General features: G+C 47.7%; 1 protein-coding gene, 2 long non-coding RNA genes and 2 other non-coding genes across 8 annotated transcripts in view; 4 read left to right on the forward strand and 1 right to left on the reverse strand.

Moving 5' to 3' along the window:
• The first annotated feature begins 367 nt into the window (after positions 1–367).
• LOC135187552 (uncharacterized) lies at positions 368–4,287 on the forward strand. 2 transcript variants are annotated; one of them, XR_010307363.1, is made up of 6 exons: positions 368–382; positions 680–775; positions 1,872–1,895; positions 2,355–2,414; positions 2,795–2,891; positions 3,304–4,287. It is a non-coding gene; the product is annotated as an uncharacterized LOC135187552 (long non-coding RNA). The 2 variants fall into 2 exon arrangements; XR_010307364.1 differs by lacking the exon at positions 368–382 and adding an exon at positions 446–460.
• Positions 2,136–2,210, forward strand: LOC135187778 (small nucleolar RNA SNORD49). The gene has a single exon (XR_010307439.1). It is a non-coding gene; the product is annotated as a small nucleolar RNA SNORD49 (small nucleolar RNA).
• Positions 3,157–3,230, forward strand: LOC135187782 (small nucleolar RNA SNORD65). Its single transcript, XR_010307443.1, has one exon. It is a non-coding gene; the product is annotated as a small nucleolar RNA SNORD65 (small nucleolar RNA).
• Positions 4,288–7,289: 3,002 nt separating the features above from the next.
• Positions 7,290–21,492, forward strand: LOC135187354 (uncharacterized). The gene is made up of 4 exons (XR_010307319.1): positions 7,290–7,387; positions 16,591–16,797; positions 20,828–20,955; positions 21,409–21,492. It is a non-coding gene; the product is annotated as an uncharacterized LOC135187354 (long non-coding RNA).
• Positions 19,674–25,135, reverse strand: part of LRRC75A (leucine rich repeat containing 75A) — a 106,803-nt gene continuing 101,341 nt past the window's right edge. For all 3 annotated transcript variants that reach the window (XM_064165983.1, XM_064165981.1, XM_064165982.1), the window contains one exon: positions 19,674–21,887. In XM_064165983.1, the coding sequence (XP_064022053.1) occupies positions 21,302–21,887 (586 nt within the window). In that variant the 3' untranslated portion in view covers positions 19,674–21,301. The remainder of the gene's footprint in view (positions 21,888–25,135) is intronic.

Here is a 25,135-nt window from a genome sequence, read left to right on the forward strand (position 1 = left end):
AGGACAGCGCTGCCCCTCTTGCTGAAGGGCCTCTGGGTGCTCTCTTGCCTGCCCTGAGCGGGGCTTGTTCCTTCCAGGGGGCGAGATGAGGGTCCCCGCTGCCGAGTGTAGCCTGTTCCAGCCCACACTGAGTGAGACCGAGTGGAAAGTGCTTTCAACCGAGTAGAAGGATGCTTAAAATTAGCGCCCTAGCGAGGCTGAGGAGAGCCTCCTGTCCGGCTCCCCAGGCCGCGCTGCGGGAAATGGACGCTCTGGCCCACCCCCTCCTTGCCGGAACCGGCAGCACTGCGGCTCCTCCTCGCCGCGGGGTGGTACAGCCTGAGCCTTTATAAGCGGCTGCCGCCAGCCTGCCCGCCCTTTCCGCCTGCGTGCCTGGCAGCGGGTGAGCGGTGCCATGCGGGGCAGCTCTGCGCTGCGGCGGGCGGGCGGGCAGGGGGGAGGCGGAGGCCCAGCTTGCGGAGTTAGGTGCTCTTATCGTTTAACGGGCTGCGATGAGAGCCCGCGCACCACCTCCGGCCCTGGGGGTGTCCGCCGTGCCGCTCGGTGCCCAGGGTCGCTCGGGCTGGGCCCGACCGTTGGAAGGAGCGAAGTGGGGGGGCTCGGGACAGCGGCCCGGGCGGGGGAGGGCTGCGGGCCGGGGAGCTGAGCATGTGGCGCCTGACTCTCCTTGCCTCCGCAGGCCGGACATGGCGGCAGGCAGCGGCGCCGAGCCCCCCGGGCCGCCGAGCCCCCCGGGCCGCCGGGACCTCGCGAGCGGGGCCGGAACGGCCTCTCGGTAAGTTGAAAGTGGCGCGGGAGGGTCGTGAGGTGCCGCCCGGTATTGCTGCTTTCGCCGCCGGGGCCCGGGCGGAGCGGCCGAGCTCTTGGAGCTCTCAGTGAGAGGCTTGCGAGGGTGAGGCCTGCTCGAGTCGGTTGCTGACTCCTCATGGGCCTCCCGGCGGGGCCCTTACTGCGCCCAGTGTCACATCCCGCTGGGGCAAAGTCAGGCCGAGATCGAGGCTCTGGGGGTAGCTCATTTATGGACGTGGCGTCCATATGCCTTAAGTGTTTTTTTTGAGGTGCTATTTTGAGCAAACGGGGCACTGTATCGGTTGTTGGATGTGCCAGACCCTTTCTCTGCAGTGAACACCACAGCTTGGAATTGGTGGTGTATAGAATTTCGATTGAAAATATGCCCTTGTGGTAAATGCTGTTTGGCAAGCTGCAAAAGGGAAATCTCTTTAAGTTCCCTGACTAAAAATAGTTTGGAGAGGATTGTTGATTACTAAAAGCTGTCTGATATAAATGTTGTGATTCTTGCTATCACAAGATGTCAGGGGTTGGAAGGGACCCAAAGAGATCAAACACCACCCCCCTGCCAGAGCAGGACCATAGGTTAGGTCACAGAGGAGTGCATCCAGATGGGCCTTGGAAGTCTCCAGAAAGGGGACTCCACAGCCTCTCTGAGGAGCCTGTTCCAGTGCTCTGTGACCCTTACAGTAAAGAAATTCCCCCTTGTGTTGAGGTGGAACCTCTTGTGCTGCAGCTTCCATCCATTGCTCCTGGTCCTATGCCAGGCAACAAGTGAGCAGAGCCTGCCCCCCCCTCCTGTCCCCTAGCCCTCAGATATTTATAAACTTTTATTAAATCCCTTCTCAGTCTTCTCCAGACTAAACAGCCCCAGATCCCTCAGCCTTTCCTCAACAGGCACTGCTCCAGTACTCTAGTCCTCCCAAACAGGTGAACTTACAAGCATTCTCTTGGTGCTGAGGTTGTAGTTTTGGTGGGAGCTTTAGTTTTTATTTTTTTCCTAGGCAATCTAACTTTATAATTCTCAAAAATTGCTACTGAAGAATATTCCAGTAATGCTTCTTTTGCTTTTGTTTCCACAGCAGAAAGATGCCTTGAAGTAGAGGGTAAGTTTCTTTGGTACTATGATGCACGAAGTTGCCAAGAAAGCTCCAGGCGTTACTTCCATACTATTAAGTACAGGGTAGTTAAAAATGACCTGTAGCAGTTACATCTGAAAGCAAAACTATGTACCATTAAGTTAACAGCACTGATGTCTATTGTAAACGAAGAGGAAAATGTACAACTGTTGGTTCAAAATGGAACAACTACTGTTTTTTAAGTAATCACCTGCAAACTTGGTGGCTGTTGATGATGATAACCCCGAATAGGAAGTGCCGTCAGATGCGAGAACTGACGATAACCTTCTTATTTGTCTGAAATACAGCTACATGCATGCAGAGATTTGAGTTCTAGCAATTGGCTTCTAGAACTAATCAGGCCAGCTTTTGTTTATATTTGTTGTGAAAAGTGCTCCTGTAATATCTGATGTGGCTTCATGTCCATGTGTTTCACTTTATCCGCAGAGCCTGGTTTCCAGTCACAGGGCTGCGAGGTCACTCTCTGGAGATGGCTCTAATGTCAAGGTAATGACGAATTTCACTGGACCATCTAGAGCTTCATATCAGCTTGAATTTGGAGACTAAATGAGACTTGGAGGCTGCCAAAACCAGGCATATTTTGTAGTTTCAAATTTGACAGCCTCTCCTCAAAACTTGAAGCTGTGTGATTGCAGGATCACAGGATGTATGGGGTTGGAAGGGACCCAAAGAGATCATTGAGTTCAACTCCCCTGCCAGAGCAGGTCCATACAATCTAGCTCAGATCACAGAAGAATGCATCCGGACAGGCCTTGAAAGTCTCCACAGAAGGACTCCACAACCTCTCTGGGGAGCCTGTGCCAGTGAAGTTTCCCCTTGTGTTGAGGTGGAACCTCCTATGCTTACTTTTATTTCCTGGTATTTAGGTAGAGCTACCACATACTGATTGTCAACCAGTTGATGTTACAGCTCTTTGGGTCCCATGGAAGGCAGTGAGACAGCAAGAGCAAGACATATTTCTGGGTGAGTTTAATGTTTGGTGTGCTGTTAGTTTAGTGTGATAGTTTTTGGCTATAGTCTCAGAAACATCACCTAACTGACAATACTGTCATTGGCTCTGTTTCCAGTTCTGTATATTCCTAGCTCTAAAAGCATAATTAATGATGTTCTGAGCAAAATATGGACAGTAAATGTATAAGCAGCTTTTTCCTACACTACAGTTTTGCTTACAGCACTGTAGAGCAAAGAGGTAAAGGTTTTGCTTCTTAGAAATTCACCCTAAGATATCAGATGATGAAACTAACCAAGAATTGCTGGAATTACCGGCAGATTGACTGGTGGTGAGCAATGGTCTTTCTGATGATATCCCTTACACTAACTAATGCATTAATACTTAGTGTTGAATAGTTAACTTATCCCTGCTCTTTTATTCTAGGTGTTTGTGCTGAAAACATCTTGTCTGAGGAAGAAGGGATTGGGTGAAATCAATGTGTGAGCTTGGGGAGGAGTGTTTGTAAATTCGATGTGTTGTCTGCCTGGAGATGTTAAGCAATGGTAACAGTTTCAGTGTTTTTGTTACACATACATTAAAACTCTCAAAAAACACACCAACTGGGTCTGATTTTGTCAGTTGACTGCATTAAGGAATGACTTCCCTTTAATAAACATGCTGATCAAATAGATGTATACACAGCAGTATGATTACTGCAGATAATGCAACTGGGGTTTAGTTGTGTAAGCATTCTGTCTGGTGTTTGGCAATTTACTTGCTTTGAACAGTTTAAACAAGTGATGCTAATACTGCTGCTGTAATTACTGGAGAGATTAGACCTTAAATACCCCTAATTGCAAAAACAAATGTAGTTATTTCGGTAGCTTGTCTCCAGACTTGCTATGTCTTCATTACTTTGCTGCTACTGTGCAGCAACAGCATTCTAGACAGTGTTGTGCATCTCTTCTATCAGTCAAATGTGCGGATCAAGAGAAAAGAGACTCATACTTGTCAGCATTCTTCACTATTGCTCATAAGAGTGGTGAAAAACCTGCTTTTGTAATAATAACTCTTGCAAGATTGGTCTACAAAGGGGGTTGATAAGATAAAAGGTTTGGAGGGGGGATCTTGATTAAAATGGAGGTGATGGAATGAGAAAAGCAGCATCCAAGGCTGAAACTTCCAATTAAATTGTGTCAATATACTTGGCATGCTGTAACACATCAGCACTCTATACTTGAAGGAGAGAGGTGTAATGCCAGATTTGAAGAAACCTGAAGAGATTGAGTGTGGCCGCTAGTAGAAACTGGCATAGTGCAAGATGTTGCTGATTTTGCCCACTTGGTGTCACCAAATGGAAGTTTTTTTAGCGGGGACTTCTGTTTGTGCATCTTGGAAAAGGTAAACATTAAAACTAATTCCTGGTGAGTCCGTGTTTGGTTCGTGCCAGCAAGAGTTGAGGTAATGTTGACTACAGCTCTGAGTTAAGACAACCTTGGTGTGGCTTTTGAAAATAGTAAAACTTCCAACTGGAGTTTTGCTGGAGGGGGTGTGGCTAGGAACATTTGGAACAACCAGCAAGCCAGTCAAAAATAGTTTGTGATCAGTAACAATTCTACTGTAGTAATTTAGATGAATAGTTCTTGGTTGCCATAAAATAAAAAGAATACAGCATTTCCCAGGAGTTTATGATCCCTACAGCTACTATTGCTGTTCAAGCTTCCATGTTTTTCTGATGGGGCAGGAGAGCAAGTGGTGACAAGTGGAACTTTAAATGTTATGTTCCATAAACAAAAGAAAACTGTTTTCCTGTGAGGATGCCAGAGCTCTGGAACAGGCTACCCAGAGAGGCTGTGGTGTCTTCTCTGGAGAGATGCAAAACATGCCTGGGCACAGTCCTGCCCAGCCTCCTCTGGGTGACCCTACTTTAGCAGGGGGGATGGAGTAGAAAATCTTCAGCAGCAGTATCAGTCTCCAATGTCCTGTGATTTACATTATTCCAGGTCTGGCTCAAAGGCGAGACTTCAGGGCCTACCCTAGCTCTTGACTGCACTTCTGTGTAGTTCAGGTAAAAACCTGAATCTGTTTGGTTGATTGCTTTATGTCTTGATGACTTGACCTGAACTAGTGCTGTGGCTTGTTGCTGCCCATCTGGCATAACAGGACTTGTGTCCCTGCCCCTCTAGTAGCACTGATCAGTCATGAAACACGTGGAGCTGTTAGATGCATCTGTGCTTGGGATATAAGTTATCTGAAGGGTGGGATTTCACAGAAGCTTCTTGCTGGAAACTCACAGCTCTGTACTTCAGTCGTGGAAGAACAGGTTTAGCATTCCACAGATGTCAAAAAACAAGAGTACCTGATAGTAGAATGTGCAGTAAAATTAATCTGGATTTCTCCTGGGAACATTACTGTGATACCTGCAGGGTTTAATACAAACATTCAATAGGGGCAACAGAGTATGCGAAACTTCTTTGCAACCAAAGGATTTCTTTTTATCCAAATGTGTGCTTGAGCAGTAAGCAGGTTGTTCCAATGCTATTTTAATTAAAACTTTCAAGTAGAGTTAATGTTCTGTTCCAAGTGCTCAGTGAAATGAGCTTATTTTTGCCTGATATTAAGAGCCTAGTGTATTACGACTGTGTTGACAGAAGGCATTTCTGAACTGATAGGATATGCACTGGAAATAAGAATGGTTGTAAAGATTTGAGAAAGCACAAAGAATTTGCTTTTAAGGTGAGATTCTGTACAGCATTAATGATCATGGATGTTGACTGTAGCCACATGCCCCCAGTAAACAAACAAACCAAAGATTTTCCTTGGCTGTTTAATGTGCTGTTTAATTTCTTCAAGATAGGTTTGCTGCAGCTTGTTCTAATTGTTCTTTCTTTCTAGTATGTATCAGAATAGTCTCATTAAAATAGAGAAGAGCTGATCTGGGAATACTTTAACAGCAAACAGTTTATCTGGGTAGGAAATAGTTTATTTGGCTTTATGAAGATCACAGGTTGGTGGTATCTATTATAGTTAATTATTCATGAGTTTCATTTTAGTCTTACTCATTTAAAAACCAAGTTCCTCTGCAGGGATCTTTTTAACAGGTGTACAAATGGAAAAGTTAATCCTGGTGCCTTTTGAGCAAAATAGGTATCCTAAACATATTGTGACCTTACATGAGATCACATATAATCATATATAATCTTACTAATTATCTTACACAGGTTGGGGAGAGGGAAATAAAACCATTCTACTTTGATTGCATTTGGAGTGTGTGAACTTTACAGTAGTGCAGAATAAGCAAGTGGGGGGAGGGGGGGAAAGAAGTCCTGATCTTGAAATGCAATTATTTGGGATTTTACAAAGGTTTAAAGAGAGCAGCTGGCAGGAGTCCCTGGCATCTAACAACAGCCAGCAACCAAAGATAGACTTGAAATACGTGAAAGGATTGAAGCAGAAAGAAAAGTAATAACCTTATGCAGTGGAGCTTAGAGTGGCTGAGTGACAGTTTTTAGCAGTAAGAGATGGCAGTGCTGTGGAGTGAGTAATCTGTGAGAGAAAATAGAGTGATTGTTGTCCGCAAAACATGTGCTGTGGCTGCTGCTCTGGATCACAGACTGCCCATCTGTGTCTTCTTCTCTGAGATGGTGTTGAGGATGCCAACTGCAAACATCTGTGATATAAGCCTGTATTTAGTACTGCTCAGACTCAAATCCTCAGGCTCCTTGTTCTCTGGAGGGTTGAATGAGATGGGATAGGACTGACCTGTGAGCTCTGTTCAGGGGCTTTGTGTGACTATGAGGAGAGGCACAACCTGCAGCTCATCCAGGTCACGTTTGAGGTGTCCAGAGGCGGGCAATGAAGCTGGTGAAGGGCCTAGAGAATAAATCTTATGAGGATCTGTCTCAGTTCTAGTTTAAATTTCCCAGAGACTCAAATATAGGTAATAGGACTAATAACAACTTATAGGATGCCTCTCCCTCTTCCTCCTTATTTTTTCAAAGAAAGGGAATTCGATGTAGAGAGGAAAAGGTAAACAGCCCCAAATAAACAGTCTCACTTCGATTTGTAAGTTAGAGAACTTTAACAATAAATAAAAGGTATTTGAAGTAGGCGAGTTACCAAAAAGAAGGGAAAACAAGGTACAAAGTACGCATATACAACCAGATTGATGGCAACGGTTTTGTCCCCTCGTGGGCTGATGGGCAGGCGCCAAACCGAAGAGCAGAAGGAAGCAGGCAGATGATGCTGCCAGGCAGGGCGAGAGGGATACAGAAGTTCCTCTCTTCACAGGGGGCTAGGCAGGAACTGGGCTTGGGCCAACCACCGCACCTGGTAGCGCCCGCAGCCACCCCGGGGAGGGGTCAGAGGGACCTGGGGTCAGGGTCAAGACCACTCCTCCGGGAGGGTTAATCCTTCACAGGTGCCACTGAGGAAGCTGCAGGTGGTTAGTTTGAGGGCAGACCTCGTGGCTGTCTGCAACTGCCCGAACGGACATTGTGGAGAGGCTGCTGCTGGGCTCTTCTCACAGGTAATTGGAAACAGAACGGGGGGGAGCGGCCTCAAGCTGAGGCTGGGGAGGTTTAGACTGGACATTAGGGAAAAGTTTTTCACAGAGAGAGCGGTCAGGGACTGGAATGAGCTGCCCAGGGAGGTGGTGGAGTCACCCACCCTGTGTGTGTTTAAGGGTCGTTTGGATGTGGTGCTTGGGGAAATGGTTGAAGGTGAACCTTGGTGAGTAGGGCTCTAGGTTGGACTTGGTGATCCTGAGAGGCTTTTCCGACCTGGATATTTCTGTGGTTCTGTGAATGGACTTTGTGTGAAGGGCTTCGGGAATGGTGTTGGCACCCACACATGAAGGACAAGGGAAGCAAGGGCGTGCGTGGTGTGGCTCTTGCCGGGGCGGTGAGGCTGGGGTGGGGAAATGGCTGCCGTGTGAGGAGCGCTCTGCTTTCCCTTTTGTGAATCACAGGCTTCGCGTTTCAAATAAACGCTGGTTTTCACCGTTGTTTCCTGATTAGTATTATAAAGCAATCAAATCTGCCTCAGCATGAAAATAATCCCTCATGCGCAACCATAAATTACTATAATTAATGTATTCCAGCTATTAACTAAGGGCTGCGTTCTTGGCTGGGCAGCTGCTGTTTCAGCTGAACCACTTGTGAGCTGGCTCTATCCGCTTCGTGTCGAGGGGGGAAGGGATGTGCTGCAGACCTTACCTTTTCAGAACGAAGTAAAGCCTGAATTTTGAATCCTCCCTCCTTTCTCTTGAAGGCAAGTTCATTTTTCAGCTCTTCTCTCCCTCATTTCAAAGGAGAGAGGCAAGGCTCTGTAGGAGGAGTTGCAGCCTTCTAGCAAGCCACAGCTAGATGAGATTGGTGTCGTGCAAGAGGAATTTATGGGCTTGTTTTCCTCCGACTGCCACATTAGCGAGTGTTTGGTTATTGCTCGGATTCAACAGGCACCAATGAGTTGCTCTGAGCAAAGAGTGAAGGCTCAAAATAGCTGGGGGGGATGTTAGAGCCTTTCTCATGCTCACCCAGGGCTTGGGGTCAGCAATGTTGGTGATATGTGACGGACTTTGTGCTGCCAAAGCTTGGTCAAAATGAGGTGTTCCTGTGAGGAAGGACAAGGTCTGGTAGCACAAACATGTGCCTTGTATTGTCACCTCATGCGATTTAGTGTTTCAGTTTTATGCTTACAACCAAATTGAGCCCAAATGCTATGAACTGATCGTAACACTGTTGAAAATAGCAAGAATGTAACGGGCGGAATTTGATTTAAAGCATGGGAGGAGGGCATCTTTAATAACCAGTAAACATTTGGTGCTCCTGGACTCTAATTCAGGGAGAAGGGAAAGAATATTTACCCTGTTTCACCTCCCAGGGCTGAAGCCCACAAGATGGTGCAGTCATCAAATCCAGAGCATTTCTTGTAAAGACACAAATTTTGCAACCTTGGAAGATGCTTGTTTGGGGAAACATGGCTTTATAGCTGGTGCCTTCCCCCAGTTGTCTAATGAAATTTGCAGCTTTCATTAACATGCAGAGAACCCCCCACACAGTGAAAATAGCTCTCTAATTGGCTGGTAATAATGTTCCTTAATGTAAGACCAGCAAAAGCTGAGCCTCTGTTTTCTTTGATACTAGATTGTATGACTAAACGGTGTGGTGAGGAGACAAAAGAGTTAAAACCCAGGCTGCTTTAGTAAAAATAAAAATAGGCAAAGAATTGTTTGCCCTTCATTACCTTTCATCAAATGTGTGCAGCCTCAGGACTTGCAAGCCCTGCTGCTTGTAGCAGCCCACGGCTGGTGCAGCAAAACCCTGCTGCAGCACCTTGGGGGTGGGTGGGTGGGTGATGAGCTTCAGCTCAGCTGAAGTCAATAAACAGCTCCCAGCCAGCACCTGCCTGTGCAACTGTAAAACCTGAACAAAACACAGGTGAGAAAATCAGTTAAACGATAGAGACTAAGTTGGAACCCCCTGCTGGTTTAATCAGCTTGAGAGGTTCAGAGTTTCATCTCCAATAATTAAGACCTTTCCTTTACATGCTTTTGTGGTTGTTAGGCTCCTGTTAGTTTTTGCAAGTCAATACTTGAGTCTCTTCTCATAAGGAGGTTTCAGTTGTAATGGTCTGTGGTAAAATAATTGCACAGCACAGCTGCAGCACGAACTCTCCAAACAAATGAAACGGCCATCCGTGTTTCTAGAGCTGCCTATGGCTTTCTGGTGGGCATTTTTTTAATCGTTTAAATGATTTCTGGGCATTTTTTTTAATCATTTAAGTTCATTTTAAGTTTATTTCCTTCCTTGTGCTTTCCAGATCCTGCAGAAGGGTAATTCCTACAGGGTTTGTTGTCTGTTTCCCCCATGTTCTGTACTCCTGCTAACTGCATCTGATGATTTATTCGTGTTGCCTGTGAGTTTCTATTGCTTGCTGCTATTAACTGAACAGTGGAATAGGTTTGGTAGCAATTTCAGAGACCAGCTTCTTAGCTAGGTCTAATCTTATCACCTAGCTCATATTTTCTTCCTGCACAGCTTAGACTTTATTAATAAACACCCGGCTCAAGATATTAATGGTATCAAATAATTGCTGCAGTCACTTGGCTATCAGAGCCCTGATCTGACAGCAAACACAGTGCTGGTGTTCAGGAGACCTCTGAATGTGACCAGTTGTTTAATGTGGCCCACCAGGACAGCAGATGAACTGCCTAATGTAACACTTTGCACCTCTTGTAGCTCCACTAGATAATCTTGAAATGATCTCCCAGCCTTCCTGTGGAGCCATTTGATCTGCTCGTTAAGAGATGAGGAAACTGGAGATCAGAGCCTCACTGGGCTGGATGAGAGGAGGGAAGGCCAGTTGTTGGATAAAGCAGTTTTCCCTAACTGTATCAAATCAGATGTTTATTACCTTCAGCTACAGCAGTAAATAATAAAATCTTTGTGCTGAGTGCTCCTGGGGTTGTGCAATGCCCAGGCTACCTGCTGTGAAGATGATGAGAATAGTTTGGAAGCAAGGTGTGAACTCTAGGGGCTTTGAAATGCGCAGTGATTTCAGAAGGTGATGGGAAGAAGCTGCGCCAAGGTACCTGCACTTTGAATTTGATTTAATATGTATCCATTCATCTCTAAAGCAACCTCTGTGCTTCTGCACCGGGGGAGGAAGATGCTCTGTGTTTGCAGGAGGCAATATAAAGCTTGTGTGTCAGTGCCAGCTGCTTGGTAGTCCAAAATGGGAGACCACTTCAAGGAGGAGGTATTTCAAAGCTACTGCTTTTAAGCTTCAAAAATGTCTTTTGAGATGACAGCAACGCTGTGTCACTTGGCAACATATCAGCAGAGCAGAGGCTAAAGCTGAGGGGTTTCAGGCAGAGAGCAGGAGCAAGGGAACAGCAACACCACCAAAATTGTGGTGATCAATCAGCTGATGTGATACCCAGAACTGGTTACACCGATGAAAGGACAGCTCTGGTCTGGTTGCTGCTCCTGGGTGGCTGTTGGTGAAGCTCAGCCTATTTTGGGGTTGGCGTCTCTAGTGGTTGTGTGAAAACTTCTTAGCTTGTGTCTTCAGAGGAAGTTACTGGTACAGAAGCTCTGCTTCCAGGGGAACTCCTCAAGCAAGCAGCAGGTTGAGATTGTTGGGTTTGCAGATGGGATGCTGCAAAAAGCATGTGAAGTACATGAAGGAATTTGGAGATTGGAAGACAGGAAAAGGGTCTGGAGAACAAGTCTTATGAAAAGCAGCTGAGGGAACTGGGGTTGCTTACTCTGGAGAGGAAGCTGAGAGGAGCCCTCACTCTATAACCTCCTTTCAGGGAGTTATAGTGAGGGTAGGGGTCAGTCTCTCCTCCCTAGTTAGTAACAAGTGGCAGGATAAGAGGAAATGGCCTCAAATTACACCAGAGGAGGTTTAGGTTGGATACTGAAAGTAGTTCACTGAAAGTTCTCAAACATTGGAACAGGTTCTTCAGGGAGGTGTTTAAAAGATGTAGAGATGTGATGCTGAGGGCCATGGTTTAGCCCCAGACTTGGAAGAGATAGAGAATGATTTGACTCAATGATCTGAAAAGTCTTTTCCTACTGAGATGATTCTATGATTTTTCTCCCCTTCCTGGTACAGCACAAAGCAGTGCCTCTGTGCTTCTCTTTTTTGTGAACCTCTACGTCTTGTTTTTGCTTCCATTAACAATCTGTAGAGGGATGCAGCATGCAATGGGGTTACTAAAGAGCCCTGCTGGCAACCTGCTATGTGAACCATTCTTGAAGGATGCTATGTAGACCCCCACAGGCTTATTTTCCCCTCAGACTGAATGAAGAGCAAAGAAGCATGAAGGATGGCACAGAAGCCATGGAATCAATAAGCTATTAGGAGGGAGAAAAACTGGGAAATGAATGTAGAAATCTGCACAGATAATCAAAGGTGGTGGTGAGCAGGTTGTATCCCTTCTGACTCTATTAAATCAGGTCCTCAGTTCAATGTAAAAGCATGAGAACAAAGCCGAAGGTAAAGCCAGCTGTTTTCTCTGTGTGTTTACAGAGGAGGAGATAGAAAATGCAAGCCCAGAACTGCCAGAAGGGGCTGTCAACAAAGCCTCTCACATCCCATGTCACTCAGGAGCCAGGGTTTATGCACTTTTCTGCAAGAAGCTGGCACTGTCTTCCTAAATACCTGTCCTGTGGTGCCAGCCTGGGATCCGAGGATCCTCCTGTCCTTTCCAGTAGCCAAGCTCTTGCAGTTCATCCTTCTGAACAAATTCTTCACTAAAGTTTGTTAATGGTAAAGCACAAGCAAAGTGCATTGAATATTCTCTTACTCTAACAGCTTGGTCATGATGGCTGTCACAGAAATAGGCCCAAGTCCCCATTTACACAGAAGAGCAGAATGTCAGGGGCTGGGAGGGACCTCGAGAGCTCATCCAGTGCAATCCCCCTGCCACAGCAGGATCACCTACACCAGATCACACAGGAACCTGCCCAGGTGGGTTTTGAATACTGCCAGAGAGGGAGACTGCACAACTCCCCTGGGCAGTTTGTTCCAGTGTTCTGTCACCCTCACAGGGAAAAATATTCCTCCTCATGAAACATTTTGCATGAAGCTTCCTATGCCTCACCTGCCACCCATTGTCTCTTGTGCTGTCATTGGGCATCACCAAGAGGAGCCTGGCTCCATGCTGCTGGCACTCACCCTTCACACACTTATAAACATTTAATTCCCAGCAAGCACTTGGCTCAATATAAATCTCACATTTTGGATGCATAACTCTTTTTCTGTGGTTGCTATTCCTTTACCATGTAGCTTGGAGACATTGTTTGTTGCAGGGTTTGCAAAAGAAGGTCAGGGAGTTTGGTTATGAGCTCCACTACCCCACCAGGTAGCAGAAGAGCAGTAGCTGCTATCTCCCTGCCTTTCTCTGTGGTAAAGCTTCCTACCACAGACCTGTTGTAACTTAACCAGTTAGCCATCAGGGCAGCAGCTATCCACTGGGTGGGCAATTAATGGTGCAGTCAGTGAAATCTGCTCCCATTAGCTGTGCCCTCTGAAGGCTGAGCTGCCAACTCAGTCTTCAGCAGCTGAGAGCTGCTAAGTGAGCCTTGCAGGGCATTCCCTCAGTGCTTTTCCCAGTGCAGGGCACATGGATTGCATAGCAACATCTAGGGGGGGTGTTTCCAAAGCCAATATTAATCCTGACAGTTCAGGAAATCTGCTCTTCAAAGCCATCTTCTGTGAAGAAGTCACCCAGGAGTCACTTCTGATGGCTGTTAGCCTTGAGTGTGTGGTGGAAGGATGCTGCAATGCCCATGGCTGTGGGCTGTCCTGTTCCTACAGCTCCCACAAGAGAGCTCTGATCCTGGCCAAGACCTGTAGCATTGCCATGAGCATAAACCCAAAAAGATACAGGAGGTATAATAACAATGACAACAACAGCAACAACAATCACCACTTTAAATTTATTATCATTAAATATAATTATTTTAAAAGTAAGATTAACTTTCTATATTTTATTCTTAATAATTAGTCTATTAACAACATATTAACATAATATGTATATATTAAAATATAACATTGTATTCTATGATAATAACTACATTAGATATCTAAACTTTTTTATTATTAAATTTATTACTTATTATAAAAGCAAGATGATGATGATGATGATGGTAGTGGTGATGATGATGATGTTGTTGTTATGGATATGTCACAATTGGATGGAATATTTGCACACTGAAATGTGTGAGGCAATTGATGGGCTGGAAGGAAAAGGTGGCCTGATCCATCCATCTCTGCTCAGGGGTCCTCCCCACTGCTTGTCCCTTGGCATCTTGCACTCTTTTCCTGTGCCATGAAGCATTTTGGCATTGACTTTATCACTCCAGCAAGGAAAATGATTCCAACAAGAACTGCACACGTCTGAACTGCAGTGTGATTTCGGTTCAGAACTCCTTGTTCAGCAGCAAGAGCTAAAGCCCCTCTGGCTTCTACCTGTGCTTGCTGAGTGTTTTGTATGCAAAAGAGGTAGTCCTTGAGGGCTAATACTTAATTACTTTCCCAGATGCCACTATATACTTTTTCCCTCTATCAGCTGAGCTTGAACAGGCTATTTCCTATCTTCAGGGCCAGTGTCAAACACACCAGCATGAGCTGCCAATAAATAATGCAAGAGATTCCCCCAGACAGGTCTTTTTCTTCTGTTAGGGAATAAAATGCCAGACTTCAGGTAGCATGGGAGCAGCTGGAAGTTTCAGCCTGCTGTGGTTTTATGCAGATGTCTTTTTTAATCCCAGATGTTGTGGGTGAGCTTTGCTTAGGTCTCACCCTACTCCTTTGCAGTGTTCTTTGCAACCCCACCAAAGTTACCTTCTCCCTGGGAAAAAACACATCCAGTCAAACATCTTCCTCAGTCCATGCTGGTTTCTTCTCTATTTAACCAGCTGCAGCTGAAGCACTCTCTCAAAAGATGATTTTCCTCACAATAAGCAGAGTATTCAGGAGGTTTTGTTATGGCCTGGCTCACAGCCTTGGAAATAACTCCACAGCTGGGGATTGATGTTTTGGGTGGAAAAGACCTGATTTTGTGTGTGGCCTGGATTATGATTCTGGAAGGAGAGGCCCTGGGAGTGTCTGTAGGGCTGGTGTCTCTCCTCTGGACCTCACGAGGAAAAATGGGAGCCCAGCATTCCCAAGTTTTGTATACTGGGATTTCCACTGAGCACAGCTCTTCCCTGGGCAGCTTGGTGTGGTCCTGCCTTCAAGGCTTTGGTTGCATCTGCTCAGGAGGGCACTCACTAAACCTCTACTATGACAAGTGCAGACATGCTTCTTGGTGCTTGGGACACACTCTTCAGGCTCCCCAGGCACTGCATTTTCCAATCACCATTTGGGACAGAAGTCACCCAGCCTGCTGCCATCTGGATTTTTGACAGGGGCTGCTTTTCCTTGTTTGAAAAACAAATTTCTCACACTGAAAACTCACCTCCTTTTGCAGAGATTGTGATTGTTTCTCAGTCACCCACTCCCTACAAGCAGCTATATCCAACCAGCCTGCTTCTTTACAAGTCAGAGTCTGCAAATTGCAGCTCTAAGGGGAAAAAACCAACAACACAACTCAAAGAAACCAGCCTGTACCCACCCCCAGTTTATTTCAGTTCTTCCTTGCACTGCTGTGTGTGTTCCTGGGGAGCACAGGGGAAATCCTCCACATGCTGCAGCCCTGAGAGTATACATCTCTTTCTTAAAGCTCAGATGGAAATGAAAATAAATAGAACATGACTTGGGTTTTGCTGAGGTAGAATGGAGGTTGCATCAGGGGACTCTCAGTCCTTCAGCAAACAGAGAAAACCATTTGTCTTCCCTGCCTGGACCACCTCCTGAGAGCCTGGTACTCAGTCCTCCTTCTGAATAAGGAGGAAAGATGAGGAAAGGGGGAAAAAACATGCTTTGTCCTAAAGGTGAGTGTGCTGGGTGTAAGTTGAGCATAGAATCAAGATAAGCATGCATGTGAGCACAAAGGATTCATTGGGTTGCATCAGGGAGAAGGACCTGGGTCCCCATGTGGCTTGGTCCTGGTGAAGGGATTGTCCCTGCATAGGTCTGGAGGAGCTCCCCTGGCGTGAGCAGGCTGTGGATTGTAGTGGGGTGAAAGAAGTGAGCACCTTCACAGCCTGCCCTGCACTGATATTTCTCAGTCTTTTCTGCCTGATTCCTGGCTCTGAACCTTCCTGCCCCAAGGCAGCCTCTCTCTACAGATGTTCTCATCGGTGAATTGGGGACTGGAGCACTGCCTGGTGAGGAGAGGCTGAGGGACCTGGGACTGTTTAGTCTGGAGAAGAGAAGGCTGAGAGGGGATTTAATGTTTATAAATATCTGAGGGCTGGGGGTCAGGAAGGGGAGGGACACAGGCTCTGCTCACTTGCTGCTTGGGATAGGGCAGGGAGCAATGGATGGAAGCTGCAGCACAGGAGGTTCCACCTCAGCACAAGGGGGAGGAACTTTACTGTAAGGGTCACAGAGCACTGGCACAGGCTGCCCAGAGAGGTTGTGGAGTCTCCTTCTCTGGAGACTTTCAAGGCTCATCTGGGTGTGTTCCTGTGTGACCTGAGCTAGACTGTCTGGTCCTGCTCTGGCAGGGGAGTTGGATTGATCTCTTTGGGTCCCCTTCCAACCCCTGACATCCTGTGAGCCTGTGATAAAGTTCTGGGGGAGGTTGTAGCTCAGCATGGCATTGTCCAGGCTATTGCCCTGGGTTTGTTGGTGCAGGGAGATGATGTTTGTCCCTTGCTTTGCCTCACTCCTGGACAAGCTGTCCTTGACCATGCACGTGTAAATATGCCATCAGACCCAAACCTGCTGTGTTTCTTGGAGTTTTGGCTAGCTGTGAGGTAAGTAGCAGTCAGGAGGCGCTGCCTGGGCGTGTGCACACCCATGTGCAGAAGTGTGCAGTAACCTGTGGTAGGGTGCTGTGAGGGATGGGAGCAATCCCCTTCTAGCCTTTAACTCCACCGTCTTCTCAGGTCTGTGTGCCCCTAAGGCATGGAAAGGAAAGGCTGAATCTCCAAAGCCCAGCGGGTTCAGGTACTAGAGGGTCACTGTGTCTTTTGTTTGCAGCTGCAGAGCATTTGAGAGTATTCCACAAAGATGAGGCTGCTTGTGTGGAGCATTGAGACTCGCATTGCTGCAGGCTCTTGGAGGGCTGCGAGTGGCTGATCTGGTTTCTTCTTTGTCCTTCAGAATGTAGTGCTAAAGACAGTTGATGGAGCTGGAAAGATCATCTCCTCCTGCTGGTGGAATACAGCCCCCACGCAGATAAAAATGCAACTGCCCCTGGAGCACAGGGAGAGAGAGATCACTCTGCGGTGTTTGACATCTGCGCACTGAAGGGGGTGAGAAGAGATTAAATCTCTTGCTCACCTTGGAGCATTGCACTGGAGAGGTCAGGTTAGTTGTTTTTTTTTCCTTCCTCGTGACCATTAATACACAAATACTGCTAATAAGGTCAGTCTGTTTCCTTGGCAATAGCAGCTACCAGTTAATGGAGCATGAGGGTCTTTGTGTTTCTGGTGACATGAAGTGGTCCCTGCGGGAGTCAGGAGCCTCCTCCTCTCCTGCTGCTGAAAGGAAGAGTGCTGCACTGTAGGCAGCTGATGAAATAGCTGTGCCCAGCTAGTGGTAGTGCAAGAACCCAGTGTGGTTTCATCGCTGCCCTTTCCCTGGGTGTCATCTCAGTCCTTTAGGTCACTTTCTGGCCGTTCTTCTGTGGTAGTTTTGGGTAGGTGTTTGCAATCTTGTGCTCCTCCCCAGGGGACAGAGCAGCAAGTCCAAAGTATTTTTGAGCTTCGTGGTGCCCCTAGCAGTGCCTTCTGTAGCTTCTTTGCTTCCTAGTGCAGTCTGTGCCTGAGGCTGGCCATCACCAGCCCAATCTCCTTCCCACCATGTCTCTCAAATTCAGTCATTATAAATGAATAATCATCTTCAAAACCCAAGCAAGCCTGGTGCAAACTCGACCAAGGTAACCCATTTGGAACAGGCCCTCTGGAGCCTCTCATGCCTCTCATTGCTCACTTGCTGTTTGGATTCCCCTTGGTGTGAGCTTTTCAATCTGTGCAGAATGATTTCCAATTACATTTTTGTTGCTGAAGGCATAAATCTTCTCCCACAGACTGGTTTCTTTCCTGCCCAGGCAGGGCTGTCTGATGCTGGTGGAGATAACTAACCAAACCAGGCGTGGATGTTTGATGGACTTCTTACATTTTATGGTGGCCATTTCCTTTCTGCTTTGACAAGAAATGACCTCAGTCAACTTTAATATTCTAACAGCAGTGATTTATAAGTACTTGAAGCCTTCTTCTGGGGCCATTTAAAAGCTTCTGACCAGAAGCAACCTGGTGTAGCGTGGGGAACATTGATTATATATGAAGTGAGCTCCAAGCTTGTTTTGATGCTGATGAGCTGGGAAGGGAGGAAATCTCACACTGCTTGGTTAGGAAATAAACCCCACTCTTTAGTGAGCCCCCAGAATCCTCATCATCCTGAAGTGCAATAAATGGCTAATTGACTTGATCCACACTGAGAGGGAGAGACTGATTAGCTACAACCCTCTTTGTTTTATGACTCAGGGACTGTCTCTACTACAGCTGACTTTTTTCCCCTCTTTTTCCTACCAAGTCAGTAATTTGGTGCATGCTTCATAAATTTATCAATAAAAAGCCCTTTCTAATTATTTCACTTTCTCAGAAGGGCTAAATCTTAGCTGGGCACAGAGATACTGGCACAGTCTGTCTGTACTGGTGGAGCAGAGATAGCTCAAGTGGTGTATGTCTGCACAGGGTAAAGGGCTGAGGGATGGGGGAAATCTTTCTCTGCAGGCTTCTCCTTTGCAGTGTGGCTCTGGATGAACACACTCCCTGAAAGGTGTTCCAGGCCAGGCTGGGTGAGGGTTTGAGCAGCCTGGGTTAGTGGGAGGTATCCCTGCCCAAGGTGGGGGTAGATGATCTCTGAGGTCTGTGAGTCCATACAAGTGGCCCAACCACAGCATTTCATGGCAGAGGGGACAAGTGGGACAGGGTGCTTCTGATTCACAGCACATCTGCAGCAACACTGGGAGCAAAACCTAGTGTTTAGCTCTCTGCAGCCAAAAGTTCAGCTAATAGGCTGCTGGTAGCCCCTTGAAGACGGAGCCTGATAAATGCAAAGTATCTCCTGGTTGATTGATGTGTTTCATAGAAGGCAGAAGCTCAGCTGGAGGGGAAATGTGGCAGGAGCAACCTCCTGGGGGGTTTGTGTCAGTGAGGGAATTAAGCATGCATAGCATCAATAAATGATGCAGCACTCTAAATGCAAAGTGCTTCTGGTTTATGAATTTACACAGTCGGGCTGGAGGGTCCAGACAGATGCAGCAGCCCAGGATGGCTGCTTCCTGTGCAAATACTTCCCAGAAAATGAAAACTCTGCAGCAAGGAGCTTGTTATTTGAAGAATTTAAACAGAGAGAGGGGTCTGAGCTGTGCACATGAAGGAGAGAAGCCCAGTGCTGAGTACTGAGCAAGGCATTGCCTGACCTCTCACACAGAAGGGGCAGTGTGTGCCTGTGGTGGGTAGTGGTTTTGCTGCCTGTGTCTCCTTGCCCGGCCTGGATGCAGGCAGGAGCTCTGCATTCTGTGTATCAACCTTTCCATACAAACAAAACAGGTGCCATAGACTGCCCCAGGCAGGGAGACTCCATGTGTGGGATTCCTGGGAAGGAGAAGTGCAGCTTCTGGGATGGTCTGGTTAGGGATGCAGCTGAGGCCAAACTGTTGTATCACATCTTGCTTAACTTATTCCTCAGTTAAAGGTACCTTGTTAACATTGTAGTACTGGTGGAAATAGCACCCAGGTGCCATAGGTGAGGTAAAAAAACCCTGCTCCCATGTCCTCTCCTCTGCCATAGTTTGGGTACCAGAACAGAGATCATATCCAGAGTCCCTGCTGCAAATAACAAGCACTGAGACTGCAACACTGGAGATCAGTATTCTGAGGGGCAGCATATTCTCAGCATTCCTTCCTCCCATGTTACTTTTGCATGCATTTAAAATTTAATAGCTGCTTCAATGGTGCTTCTATGTTCATCTTGTGCCCACCCTGCAGAATCAAGCCCATAAACTGGGCTGTTTCTTTATCCAGCCAGCTGCAGTCACCCTTATTATAAAGCACTCTGGAGACCCCAGACCTGCTCCCTCCTCCACTTGTAAGGTTGGTTTCTTTTTTTTTTTTTTGCTGGGTTTGCTCTGTGCATTTCAAAGCTGTACAGAGGAAAAAAAACCTCAGTGCTGGGTCTTTATTAAACATTGTTCTTTATTTTGATTATGGATAGCTCCTTTATTTCAAACAGGACAGTTTATTCACTGCAGAGGGTTTGGGTTTGTTTTTTTTTCCATGCTTGTTGGAAAGAGTTAACATTAAAAAAAGAGAATTAAAAAGACTTGGATGCATGCAAATCATACTGAACATTGCCAAATGTATTAAACCGAGTAGCAGAGTTTCTTCTAAGTCATCTACTTGCATACAGAGGAGAAACAACAACCAGCAGCATGAAGCCTCTCTGGAAAAAGCTTCCTGGTGCTATGATGTTAAAAGAGCAGATAACCAAAACCTCTGCCTTTGCTTGCACCCAGAAGCAGCAAAGCCAGAGGGTTACTGCTACCAGAGGGTCACACAGGAGGGCGATGCTGTAGGGCTTTGAACAGGTAGGAAAAGGCTCCCTCAGCAAAGGGAGTCACCACTGTTCCTTTGAATGTAAGGGAGAAGAAGAATTCCCTCAGGTTTGGGATCAAATGAAAAGTCTGTTTCAAAAGCCAAAGTGCCCATTCCAGAGCTGCTGCTCTGGGATGCTCAAATTTTCCATCAAAAATCAAATCCACATCTCTTAGGAAAACACAAAACAGTGTTTTAGAAACAAAGCACTTCTGGTCCAGGAGGGATGGACACAGCTGAGTGACCCAACAGCCCTTCTGAGGTTTTCTATGCCCAGCTGGCTGTGTGCACCCAGCTCAGTGGCAGTGTTACAGGGATGAATCCCAGGATTGTTTTTTCTGTTATAATCCTTCAGCACTGTGATCTCTTTTGTCAGCCACAGCAATGAGCCTGAGCTGAGTCCTGCCTCCGGATTTTGCAGGTGCCTCCCCAAACTGGATGAACCCCTGGCCTCAGCGTTGCTGGTGCAAGCTCCAGGTGCCACATGAAAAGCCCTGGAGTTAATACAGCAGCATAGCTGCTGGAAAACTGTATTTCACATCTGGATAAATACTGGGCAGGCACAAGTGTCAGCCTGATTTCCATAAGGCTGGAGAGTGAGAGCTGCATCCAGGCACGCTGCGGGCTGGGATTTAGCTTCACACCAGGAAAGCAAAGCTTTCCTCTGGGCTGGCTCGCAGTATCTCAAGAGACACCCCTGGCCAGTGTGTGCTCAGACTGCTGTTGTGTCTCTGCAGGTCTGCTACTCATCAGCAACTCCTGAAGTCAGCACAGGAAAGGATTTGAGGTGTGCAGTCCTCTTTGGGGTGATCACTGTCTGTCTACCCGGCGAGAGGCAGCAGCCAGGGTCTGGCTAGATCCAGAGGTAAGGAAAGGAATCTTTTTCCTGCAGAGCCTGGGCACCTTTCTTCTCTTTTGTGCTCTTCTAAGCATCTCCATTACACCACCACTTCTGAGAGGTTATAAAGCACAGCACTAATGGTGAAAACACCTGCCCAGCTTTTATGAAACACCAGTGTTGGATGCGACCACCTCGATGTTCTTTGAAAAGAAGAAAGCTGACATTCACTGCATGGGAGGAAGGCAGCAGTCTGGGCTCCCAAAGCATCCCACCCTGTGAATTGACCCTCTGCCAGGACCTCCAGTGGTGAGGTCTTCATTATAAGTCATCCTCATTCGAAGCACCCACCCAAGAGCCACGGAGCCAGACATCATGTCTGTGGCACCCTCGCACCTCGCTCGGAGCTGGGCAGCTCCCCAGCCTTGTCTGTTCTGTCTGTCTGCTGCAAGCCTGTGTTGTCACCCTCTCCTGGTCCAGTTCGCAGGTCCTCCTGGCTCTCAGCCAGGCCATCTTGGCTCTCCAAATCGCTGACCTGACCCTCGCCGAACTCCAGGATGGTTGGCAAATTGCCTTGCTTCGGGCACCGCCTCTTTAGGCTGACCAAGAAGGGTTGCGGCAAGGAGAAGATGTCCACGTTGTTGCCAAGGTCAATCCAGGTGACGCTGGGGAACTTCTTGGGGTCCTTCAGGGTTTCGGTGAGGTCCCGCAGGATGGCTTTGGTGAGCCGGTTGCCGTTGAGGGAGAGGGTGGTGAGGTGCGGCAGGCCGCAGAGCGCCGGCAGCAGCTGCAGCAGCATCTCGTCGGTCAGCTCCGTGAAGCACAGCTCCACCGTGTCGATGTGCTCCGAGCTGTGCTGCAGGTAGGCGGTGACGCGGTCCAAGTCCTTCAGCGTCAGCGGGATGCCCGACAAGTCCACGGTGTTGTCCTGAGGCTTCCCCATCAGGACAGCTTTCAAGCTGCAGGGGGGGGAAAGGAGAAGGGGCGTTAATGCAGGGGAGTGCCTCTGCTTGGTGGCACCAGGGCTGTGCTCCAGCCCCACGAGGAGAGGCTGAGGGAGCTGGGGTTGGGCACCCTGGAAAAGAGGAGGCTCAGGGGAGACCTTATTGCTCTCTACAACTACCTGAAGGGAGGCTGTAGCCAGGTGAGGCTGGTCTCTTCTGTCAGGCAACCAGCAACAGAATGAGGTGACACAGTCTCGAGTTGTGCCAGGGCAGGTTTAGGCTGGATGTTAGGAAAAAGTTCTTCCCAGAGAGAGTGATTGGCATTGGAATGGGCTGCCCAGGGAGGTGGTGGAGTCACCGGCCCTGGAGGTGTTTAAAAGGACACTGGATGAAGCACTTAGTGCTGTGATTTAGTTAATTAGAAACTATTAGGTGATAGGTTGGACTCGATGATCTCAAAGGTCTTTTCCAACCTGCTTAATTCTGTCATTCTGTGACCACTTTGGGCACCCTGGGCACTCCCAGAGGGGGAGAGAACCTGAGTTATTCTGGTAGGGTGTTCAACTGGAGCTAACCATCTCTTCTGTAGAGAATCACAGGATTGTCAGGATTGGAAGGGACCTCAAGGATCATCTAGTTCCAACCTCCCTGCCGTGGGTAAGGACACCTCAGATGGCTCAGAGCCCCATATAGCCTGCCTTAAAGTCCTCCAGGGATGGAGCTTCAGCCACCTCCCTGGACAACCTGCTTCCAGAGTCTCACCACCCTCATGGTGAAGAACTTCTTCCTAACATCCAGGAGGCCAGGAGTGTGTCTGTGCAGTTAGGGTCAGAGAGACAGTTTGAGGCTGTTGATGGCCAGAAACAAGCAACCAAGTCTAGCCATGAAGCATCCTTGCCCACGGTGAGGAGGGTGGGAAGAGTGTCTAAGGTCCCTTCCAACCAAAGCCATTCTATGATTCCATGAAAAAACAAAAGCCAGAAAGTGCAGAGTTCTTTTCTACAGCCACTCTGGAGGAAAGAGGTGATCCTGCTGCTTAGAAAGGTGTAAAAACCAATTAGATGGACAAGAATTGCTGGTGCTGGTGTAACATTTCTCACACTGCAGGTTATGAAGCTCTGTGAGTAGGGGGGGATACATGTTTGTCCTCTCAATGCTGCAAGAGAGAAGCAGGCCTCAATCCAGAGCAGAGCCAGGATGACTTTACCCCAAGACACAGCAAATGTGGGGTCAACACCTCCAGGGTTGAGTGCCTTGATCTAGCATTTCCAGTGTGGCAGGCATTTAATATGTCCTCAGTCCTGCTGCTGAGGAGATGAACACGGTGGAGAAATCCTTAGGTAAATAAATGAATTCTCACAAAGGCCTTACAGAGACTAATTAGCATGAGCCAGACTGGAGGTTCACAGGTCACTTTATCTTCTAAAGCAAACCAAAGAACACATCTACAATAGGACCTGTCAGCAGCTGAGGGCTTTTCACTAATGAATTATTCTGAGTGAATTAGGAGGTGGAAAGAGCCTCACGCCTGCTAATTGCTCGTGTCAGCTTGGTGAGCTCCCGTCTCTTCTGCTGTGGTGGCACATGTGGTAGCCTGATGCCAAAGCAGCCAGCTGTGGGAATGCCTGTGCCTGAGCTGGGGAGAGGTTCTGCTCAGCACCTGCTCAGTTTTTCTAGCTGAAGCTGCAAACCAGCACCAACACTGCTTTCTCTGGCTGCTGAGCAAGCCACCCCCTCTGCTGCGTGGATGCTCGGTTGTGTCTCCTCTGGTGCCAACGCAGCCTGGCTGCAGTTGGGCTTGCACGGCACAGTGAGGTGTTGTGCAGCTGGCCCCACAACACACCAGCCCAAGCTGTGAGCTGCTTTTCACTGCCGTGGTGGCACTTCTCTTAGTGGCAGTTCGTGGTTAGCTGGAACCTCAAACAACCCTGCCCTGTCCTCATTTAACAAGAGCTATTCTTATCCCTTTACATTTAACCTGGATGTGGGCAGAAAGACAGCTGTTAATGTGAAGTGCTTCTCTCTTCTGGTAAGTCTGTTGGCAGCACTGGGAAAGAAACCAGTTAAAGAGTATATTTATTAGTTAAAAAAAGATGACATTCATATTTTGGCAGCTACTTATCTCCCATATTGGCCTAGGCCAACCTCATGACATTCAACGAGGCCAATTGTAAGGTCCTGCACCTGGGTGGGTGCGATCTCAAGCACAGCTCCAGGCTGGGTGGCAAATGGCTGAGAGAAGCCCTGAGGAAAAGGACCTGGGGATCTGGAGTGATGAAAAGCTCAACATGAGCCAGCAGTGTGAGTGCAGCCCAGACAGCAACCGTGTGCTGGGCTGCAGCAAGAGCAGTGTGGCCAGCAGGGCAAGAGAGGGGATTCTGCCCCTTTGCTCTGATCTCCTGAGACCCCACCTAGAGTATTGTGAGCAATTCTGGAGACCCCAACACAAGAAGGACATGAAACTGTTGGAGTGAGTCCAGAGGAGGCCACAAAGATGCATAGGGCTGCAGCAGCTCTGCTATGAGGACAGGCTATGAGAGTTGGGGTTCTTCAGCCTGGAGAAAAGAAGGCTTCAAGGACACCTTGGAGTGGCCTTCCAGTATCTGAAGGGAGCCTACAGGAAGGCTGGGGAGAGACTATTGACAAGGTCTTGTAAAGACAGGATGAGGAGTAATGGGTTTAAACTGGCAGAGGGGAGATTTAACTAGATGCTAGGAAGAAGTTCTTTCCAGTGAGGGTGGTGAAACACTGGCACAGGTTGCCCAGGAAGGTTTGGATGCTCCCTCTCTAGAGGTGTTCAAGGCCAGGTTGGATGAGGTCTTGAGCAACCTGTTCTAGTGGGGGGTGTCTCTGCCTATGGAGGGGGATTTGGGCTAGATGATCTTTGAGGTCCCTTCCAACCTAAACCATTCTATGATTCTATATATGCTACTGTCTCATTTTCTGGTAGCAGCCCCAGTGAGTGAGGTGTAGTGAGGCTGAGGCCAGAGTGATGCCTCAGGAACAAACTCTTTCCACCCACCTCCCCCTAAATTACTTGTGTTTTGCAGTCTTTGAGCACCAAAGCTGGTTATAAAGAGCTCTTGCTGTCACATAAAGCTACTGCATCCTTGTGAGCAAGTGATAATCATTTAATAGCATGGGCAAAACAAACATCCTGGGGCTGATCCTTGTTTCCTCCAACGTGGGTAGCCCCTGCATGGAGCGATGCTGCCTGCCTGCCTTCATGTACCTTCTTATGGGACTTCTAATGTGGCTTTAAT

This window comes from Pogoniulus pusillus, chromosome 27, assembly GCF_015220805.1.
Source record: "Pogoniulus pusillus isolate bPogPus1 chromosome 27, bPogPus1.pri, whole genome shotgun sequence".
NCBI classification, from domain to species: domain Eukaryota; kingdom Metazoa; phylum Chordata; class Aves; order Piciformes; family Lybiidae; genus Pogoniulus; species Pogoniulus pusillus.